Source organism: Magnolia sinica, chromosome 13 (genome assembly GCF_029962835.1).
Source record: "Magnolia sinica isolate HGM2019 chromosome 13, MsV1, whole genome shotgun sequence".
Lineage (NCBI taxonomy): Eukaryota > Viridiplantae > Streptophyta > Magnoliopsida > Magnoliales > Magnoliaceae > Magnolia > Magnolia sinica.
Genome location: NC_080585.1, coordinates 4,173,424 through 4,182,136, shown reverse-complemented (window position 1 = coordinate 4,182,136; position 8,713 = coordinate 4,173,424). Strand labels below are relative to the sequence as shown.

At 40.5% G+C, this 8,713-nt stretch overlaps 1 protein-coding gene across 1 annotated transcript; it reads left to right on the top strand.

The window, feature by feature from the left end:
* Positions 1 to 7,426: 7,426 nt before the first annotated feature.
* On the top strand, positions 7,427 to 8,135 carry LOC131223972 (uncharacterized). The gene is made up of 2 exons (XM_058219567.1): positions 7,427 to 7,664; positions 7,765 to 8,135. The coding sequence occupies exons 1-2, from the start codon at positions 7,427 to 7,429 to the stop codon at positions 8,133 to 8,135; spliced, it is 609 nt and encodes a 202-aa protein (XP_058075550.1).
* Positions 8,136 to 8,713: the final 578 nt, after the last annotated feature.

The window sequence follows — 8,713 nt, the reverse complement described above, 5'->3', positions numbered from 1 at the left end:
AATCTATATTAAATATGAAAATCTATATTAAAATATTTACAAGACTACCTTAGTTGACGTGATCCTTAGTTAGGATCGTACACAATCATTCATTTCTTGGTTTGGGACCGAAATCTCTCCGAATTTTTTGTCCTGACTCTAGCGATTTGATTAACTAGGGAGATGACTCCCCTACCAGGATCTGCACTTAAAGTAGTTAAGCTCGTAGCCTGCCTCTCTCTCTCTCTCTCTCTCTCTCTATATATATATATAAGTTAGAAAAGTCACTTATTATATCTTTCAAATTCTGCACCTTATCAGCTTAGGATAAAACCTCATCCTGATAATTTATTAGGCTCAGATTCAAAAGATTTTTCTCATGATCAGTTACAATTTTAAGCCAAGGCTGCAATTTTGGCTGGGTTAGCTTTTTTTTTTTTTTTTTTGGATTAGCTTGTTAGTACACAGCCATGTCAGTACACACACTCCACGTTAGAGCTATGAATCTGGGTGGGTTAGCCTGAATTGAGGGACGTCCTGTCTTCCAAGTCAACCAATATTATGGCCGGACTCAACACCACTTGATAACTGAACCTGCGCCCTACTCGTTTTATCATATCATCAACCCTAAACGAACTTGGGTTGAGCCAAATTTGTTGGGTTGGACCATGCACCAAAAATCATACATTTCAGTTGATCTGGACCCGTCAGTCCCATACATTGCGCGTATAACAATCTTTATATCATATCACCCTCATGTAATGCATCCGATTCGACATTGAGCTACACTTTCAAAATGGTGTTGACTGATACTCCTCACGTGTGGATGTGTGGCACCCGTGCACGTATATCCGGACCATCCTAATTGTGGGGCACATTTTCATTGGAGTGATATCTAAAATTCCAGCACACAAGCAATCTGAACCATCAAATTGGTGCACTTAAATGGATTACCATCAAATTTGTGTATTTAAATAGATTGTTAAAAGCATAATAGCGAGTGGTCCAAATACACCTGCTGGGTGAAATGGGACGGTTGTTTTCAAAATTTTAATTCACATATAATTATCATATGTAGATAAATACATACCGTGATGCATGTGTTTTATCCATGCCGTACATCCATTTTGTCATACAGGCATGAGCCCGGAAATGAGACAGATCCAAGGCTAGACCATAAGAGTACCGATTAAATGCCTACCATTGAAAGTTTATTGGGGTAGAAGTTTTGGATCAAGTTTTATTTTATTTATTTATTATTTTTATTTTTTTATTTTTTACACACGCACACACACACCCCCACACACTCACGCAAGCGGAATTTCAACACCTATGGGTAGAAGTTAATATTTGTGTTTTCACTTCATCTAAGTGCGTGCAACCTCATGACCTCATGAACATATGGATAGCAAATAAACATCATGATGGGCCTTAGGAAGGTTTTGACGGTGGGTGTCATATCCCCATGGTTTCCATGGTGTGGTCCACTTGAGCTTAGGATCTGCCTCATTTTTGGACTCATGCCTTGAAAGGATCTGGAAAATAGATGGATGGGGGTGGATAAAATACATACGTAATGTTGGGCCGTTTACCAGGGATATCCTAAAAATTGGGTCGGGTTGCCTAAGGCCCCCAACCGGAACCAAAACCCAATCCAGTCTTAGGTCGAGGTTTTTCAGCCCGAGCCCAACTGCATCTCAACCCAAACCAACACGAGCCAACCAAAATTTTCAGGTTTGGGTTCGGGTTTGAGCCGACCTAAGGTGCACCTATATTTTAAAATATGTAGAACACCGGTCAGCCATTACGACTTGGCTTATCTGCATGCATAACATAAGCACAAAGCAATCTCAACCGTCCGGTCCCACCAATACTAGTGGTGGACGCATGTAAGAAGACAAGCAAGGGATGCGTGTTACGCACTATGCGTACGATAGGACCCTTCACCCAAACGAAATTAAGCAATAAATAATAAATTATTGTGTAGTGATCAATGAGTGGGCCGCCTTTTCTCTTGCAAATAATTACCACCATCCAATTCACAAACATAAAATAAAATAATCTTCCAAGTTGTGGCAGCCCAACATCATAGTCCCCCACTTCTTTTGAAATGGTGGTGACTCATGCACCATCTACATGGGCATACTTATGCCTCGATCTGGACCATCCAAACCACTGGCCTCAATAATCACACTTGATGGATGATCTTGACCATCCGATCTTTCCCTTAGACTATGAATTCTTACCAGTTTAATCTTCACTAGTCGTTCGATTTTTTAGGATCATTCAATCGGTGGGCATCGCGGGCCATACTCCATCGATAAGTCCCTATGACTTGAATGGCCTTGATTGACATCCATGCATGCTACTTCTACGGTAGATGAATCACCACCATTCAGATGCTGGGCCATGAACATCATCCCATTCCTGTTCATCCCACGTTTGTATTTTTACCACCTAATGTTCGCCTTTAAATGATCAAACACAGATATTCAATCACAAAAGAATGCATTCTTTTTCAATCCTAGATAATGGCCGACCAAAGCATCCTCAAGAAATCTCAGCCCTTCACTTTAAAGTACATTTCCATGATTTTCAGATATGAAGGAAAATAAAAAGAAGTAGCTTCCTTCCACTTAGGCATAGGTGGGATGTTTGTATCTTTTCTCCCCTCTAATGATGCCCGACCAGACCACATTTTATGAAACTTAGAACTTTTTGGGCGGTTCACAAAAAGAGAAGTTGCTTGATACCAACGGCTGATACACAGTGACTCAAAAATTGTACAAATGGCAGACATTAAATCAATTTAAACCGTCCGACTTGTGGGACCAACCATGGATAGATCATAACCTCAAAATCAAATAGAATAAATGGTTCTGTAATCTGATCAGTGGATGTTTATTTGTTTAATTTGTACAGTTGACTATTTTCTATCAAGGCCATCGTCTATTTAGAATACTGAATCAGTGTGAATTTTGGCTTATGATGGATCTAAACTAGTGGCCACTATTTGAACGGTATGGATTTTGTGCCAATTACATGCCATATGTACATTTTTTTAGTGAATGAGTATCAACCATCACAATCTACCAGAGTATCGAGATTTTTTTGTCTTTTTTGGACAAATGAAAATGCACGCGGGGTTGTCATGTCCAATCAAACCCAAAAAATAAAAAATAAAATGTAAGATATCTTGACACCTAAAGCGGGGTAAATGCTGTTTGGAACGAGGCTTTTACTTTCCAAAGACACCCGTGAAGGAGAGGGGAAGAATGGAGTGTAATTCGGGCGCGGACCAAATCGCTACTCAAGTGATGTCACCAACCTCTGTGGACCCCACCATGATGCGTGTGTTGTATCCATACCGTCCAACCATTTTTTGAGATCGTTTTATATCATTAGAAAAAGAATGAGATAGATCTAAAGTTCAAGTGGACATACCACAGAAAACCGTGGGATCAGTTACGCCCACCGTTGAAACATTTATAGGGCCTACCATGACGTATTTTTAAGATCCAACCTATTCATAAATTAACATAGAGATAGATGAAGTGAAAACAAAAGTTTAAGCTTGATCGGAAACTTCTGTGGCCCCTTAGAAGTTTTGAACGGTGGATGTCACTGTACCCACTGTTTTCTATGGTGGGGTCTACTTGAACTTTATATCTATCTCATTATTTTTATCATGCCATAAAACGATCTCTCCAAATGTATGGACGGTATGGATATAACACATGCATCATAGTGGGGCCCACAGATCTTGGTGACGTCACTTCAGTAGCGATTTGGATACTGAATCCGCGCCGTGTAATTCCTGCGCAGGCTATGTACACGTGTGGGACACTAACGAACATTGTACACGCGTGGAAGATCTGGCTGTTTGTCGTGTGGGACATAAACGCCTCTACCAAATCAGGTTGTCTGCTAATCGGCGCGAGTCGAACATGTGTGATTAAGATGGACGGTTATAACGAAGGGAAATGATGCCTGGGTAACATTTGCACCAAAATTTCGGTGCGAACTTTTTCGTGGTGTGTTGATGGCATCCAATCCGACCATCAGAAACGCCTTCCCTCTTTTGTGTATGGGACAAAAAATTACGTCAATCCATAACTTAGGTGGACCACACGACAGGAAACAGTTGAGGGGGAATGCTCATCCTTAGTGGAAATGGGGTCACCGTGCTTTATATATGCTATTCAACCCATGCATATGATACATCTGCCCCAGATATATCATATATATTGCTTGGATGACAAATACACATCAGAGTGGGCCCATATGCGAACAATGGTGGGTATCATGTGGCCCACTAAGTTTTGGAATAGACAGAATTTTGGGTTCATTGCAAAACGAGACAGGGCACATCTAATGGATGGGTCAGATGTCATCGACGAAAACATTACCATTAAATCATTAACAGGGCACATCTAACGGATGGGTAAGATGTTATCCATGAAAACATTACCATGAAATCATTCCCCTGCAATGAATTCAAAGATGGTGCACACGTGGGTGGACACGTATGGCCCACCTGATAAGAGTTCACTACTTTTGGAAAGAAAATGCTTATAGTGGACCCCCTCGATCAATGGGCGACTAATGGTCCATATGTCAGGTACTAAGTCGTACCTGAGCATTCATACACAATGATTTCTTTTCTACAATTGTGTCAGTTCTGTTGTACATCCGACCCATTGAAAAGGTGGACCCAACCATAAAGATCACTCTAGGGACGTAAAACACGATGGTCCACTCATTTAGCAGGACAAAAACCAACCCAAAACCAATGGTCCGACTTAATGTACGGACGTGGCCAATCGAATCAGTGGTTTAAATCTGAATTACCTCTACCTGATCTTTATAATGCATCCAAACTTTTGAACGGCTCAGATATTGTGCACAAGTAACAGGCCCACCCAAAAGAAAACATTGTATGTGAAAGTTCACCTACAGCGTTGCACGAGAACAGTTGTATGTAATATAAGATTAATATCAAGCAATGTCAAAGCTGTTGTTGTCTTGTCTCCCACATAGGTAAAGAAAGGGCCATTCAAGTGGGGTCTATGTCATGCTTTTCTTATAAAATAATGAATACCATTTTTTTTACATTAATGCTTTTCATAGCAATGGTTATGCTCACGAAAATTGGAATTTTCTTGCTTATCATATTGCCGCCCATAGGTTCTAATGGGCTCACATGGAATTCATCGTAAGAATGTGACAACCATTGGATTGTCTTAACCCTTATTTTATATTAGGGGATGTTTGATTTCCCAATTGCAGTAGTAATTTAAGGTAAATAAATAATAATTATTTAGTCAGCTGCATTTTTTAGGTGACATTAACCGCGGCCTTCATTTATAGCACTCTCACGTCCCTGAGGAAAAACTCATTACATCTGTGGGCTCCACCATGATATGTGTCTTATCCACACTGCTCATCCCTTTAGCCAGCTCATTTTAGCATATGAGCCAGAAAATGAGGCATCTAAAGCTCAAGTGGACCACATTGTAGGAAACAATGTGGATTGAGCTCCTACCATTGAAAGCTTTTTGCCGTCCCTGGAAGTTTTGGATCAAGCTGATAATTTTGTTTTCCCTCTATCCATGGAACAACCGTGACCTAACGAACATGTTGGATGACAAATAAACATCAATGTGGGCTCTAGGGAAAAAATAACTTTCAACCATTGGCATCTTTAAAATTACTATTTCTTAAGGTGTGGCCCACTCAACCTTGGGATTTGCCTCATTTTTGGACTCATCCTAAAATGTGCTGTTAAAAAAGTTAGATGGTGTGAATAACATAGTTTTTGTGAATCGGCTTTTGAGACATAATTCCTCACATATTTCAAACAGGTGAAATTAGTCATAATTACTATTTAAACATATTTACTTTGATTTGCTTGAGTTAGAAAATCAAACAGCCCCTAAAACTTGTCCTTGATAGTGTTTGTAATTAGGACTTGATGGTAGGGAAGGCCAACCATCATGGCCTAGCTGTTGAGAACTAAGAGCCGTTGTGCTAGGTTAGGGGTCTGATCTAGTGCATTAATGTAGAATGTGTAAAACATGGTAAAACTATGTAAGTTAATAATACGAAGTCTTTAGGTTATCTAATCTCATATGGAGGAAAAGTAAAGATAATCGCTACCAAATCACAAACTTGTCATGATGCAAGTAGGCCGAACCGAAATAGACGACTTGCGTGGGAATCATGATTTTTGACTGATGAGACGTGCTGGCGACTGGGAGAAAGATGATCGGAAAATTTCCGTATCTCAATATGGGCACCCACCAAAAGCTAGAAAAGACATTAATATTTTAAAAGAATTCAGTACATCAATCAGTTCATTAGATATTGGACATTGTTTTCCAAAGCAAATTATATGCTACTGAAAAAATTAATTTAAATAAATTCAAACAATAAAAAAATGAATTAACCGACTCATAATAGATGTGCTATTAGAAAATTGTTGGCTTGAGTTATATGGGTCTACTTCCATGGCTCAGTGATAGACACACTGCGTTTCAATATGGGATCATGAGTTCCAATGGACGTGGTATAAGCATGTGCATGTAGAACTAAAGATAATTTATTGGGCCTATGTATAGCTGTACATATAACCATACAGATAGACATATGTACGTGTCCTAAGGAAACCATGTTGGCAAAAGAGCATGTGCCCCAAAAGTAAGGTGAGGTTTCTATGCCAAGGTGTGTAGGCGTACGTAGGATTTATGAAAACCTTGTTGTAGGCTTGTATCACAAAAGCTATAAAGTCAATACACTAGCTGCTGAGAAAAAGTAGGTGGTTTACAGCAACGCTAACAAATAGATATTTAAAAAAAATTGTCCATAAAGATACTTCATCTCTCCAGTTTTTACTCAAAATACCTTTTCGAGTTGCCTTGGTTCTTTTACGATAAATCTTTTCTCCAAGGGTGTCTCCTTCGCATATGGTATGTTAATTTAAGAGATTATTAGGGATAGAAAATGAAGTCAAAGGAGGATTACTTTCTCTTCAGAAATTAGACTGGTCAATTAAAAAACATGTAGCTTGTTGAGTTGCGGATTGTTGGAAGACTTTAGATCTGAGCAAGACTAGTTCTGCCCCCACACAAGTGCAGTAGGTGACAACAGAAAATTCCTGGAATCAATCGGCCCACCTCAAAAGTGTTGTCCGACAGTAACCATATCACCGGGTCCAAGTTGAAATCTATGAAATCTACAGTAGAGACTGGTTGCATGGGAATTGATCTAATATCATGTGTGGCCGAGTGCAATTTGGTCAAGTACATTTATAAGAGACATCTTCGGTGACGTCTTTCAAAATCTCAAAAAAGCGGAGTAAGAGCTGGCCCTCTTGGAAGATAGCACCCAATCCAATCCAGCGGTTAGCTCAACAACTTTAGCACGGGCCAAGCTAAACCTAGCCAAGATGGAGCTTGTAGAAGAAGTTTTCTTGAAGCAAAAGACCCGCAACTCTTGGTTAAATGAAGGCGATAGGAACACGAAGTTCTTCCACCTATCTGCTTCGGAAAAAGTTAGAAGGATGAGGATCCAGGAAAAGCAAGAGCTATTTATGATCACCCTTCTATTCAGAATGAAGCTGTCAAGTTCCTCCTCTTGTCTCTGTAGACGACAACAACATGCTGTTGAGTGTCCCCTCCGACGAAGTCAGAAAGACCGTTTTTCTTCATCCTATAGATGGAGCTCCCAACTCAGATGGATTCTCGGGAGTCTTTTTTGCGGGATGTTGGAGCCTTGTTGGCTCAGATATTCATTCAGTTTCGGTGAAATTTTTTCAAGGTGGCACTCCGCCCAGGGCCTTCTCTTCCACCCTCATCTGCCTAATTCTGAAAAAGCCAGACGCTAAATCCTTCATCGACTACAGGTCGATAAGCCTCTACAATGTGGTCTACAAGATCTTTGCCAATATTTTAGCCAGTAGATTGAGTTCTATTCTTCCGAAGTTGATCTCCTTAGAACAAGGGGCTTTCGTTAGGGGCCGATCCATAGCGGAAAACATCGCTCTCGGTCAAGAGGTGTTCAAAGATATCGATAGAAAGGTCCGTGGGGGGAATATTGTCCTGAAGCTTGACATGGAGAAGACTTATGACAAGGTTGAATGGAACTTTCTGAAATAGGTTCTGCTAAAATTTGGCTTTGCATCCAGTTGGGTCAGATTGGTCGAATCCTGTTGGAATATTAACTGGTTCTCTGTCCCAATTAACGGAGCTAGTTGCAATTTCTTCAAGTCATCTAGAGGTTTGAGACAAGCCAACCCCTTCTCTCCTAGTCTATTCATCCTTGCCTCAAAAGTTTTCAGCAAGGGTCTCTCTTGTTTGTTTTTCGATGGCTTATGCTTCCTGTTTAAGCTTAAACAAGGCTGCAAGTTAGTCTCTCATCTGCTGTACGCTGATGATACCGTTTTGTTCCTCAACGGTTCAAAGAAATCTGTAAGGCCCGTATCCTATTGCGTGTCGTTCCTTAAACTTCTGCGATCCTCCTGGTCGAATTTCGGCGACTACGACTTGTAATCGGCATTTGCGCGCGACCCTAAACTGCATCCCGTATATTTGAGTCGACTCGACTCGAAACTTGTACCCTTGCGACCGCGTTGTCACAGTATCTCGCGCGCCGATGCGATACCCTAGGCCATGAGTTGTGGGCCCGTGTATATTTTGAGAAAATGCTGCGCGTTGCGATCTCAAGAGAATCTTTA

Coding starts and splice junctions, on each gene's coding strand:
- LOC131223972 (XM_058219567.1), top strand. CDS start 7,427: ATGGAGCTTGTAGAAGAAGTTTTCTTGAAGCAAAAGACCCGCAACTCT. Junction 7,665..7,764: donor TGAGTGTCCCCTCCGACGAA/GTCAGAAAGACC, acceptor TTGTTGGCTCAG/ATATTCATTCAGTTTCGGTG.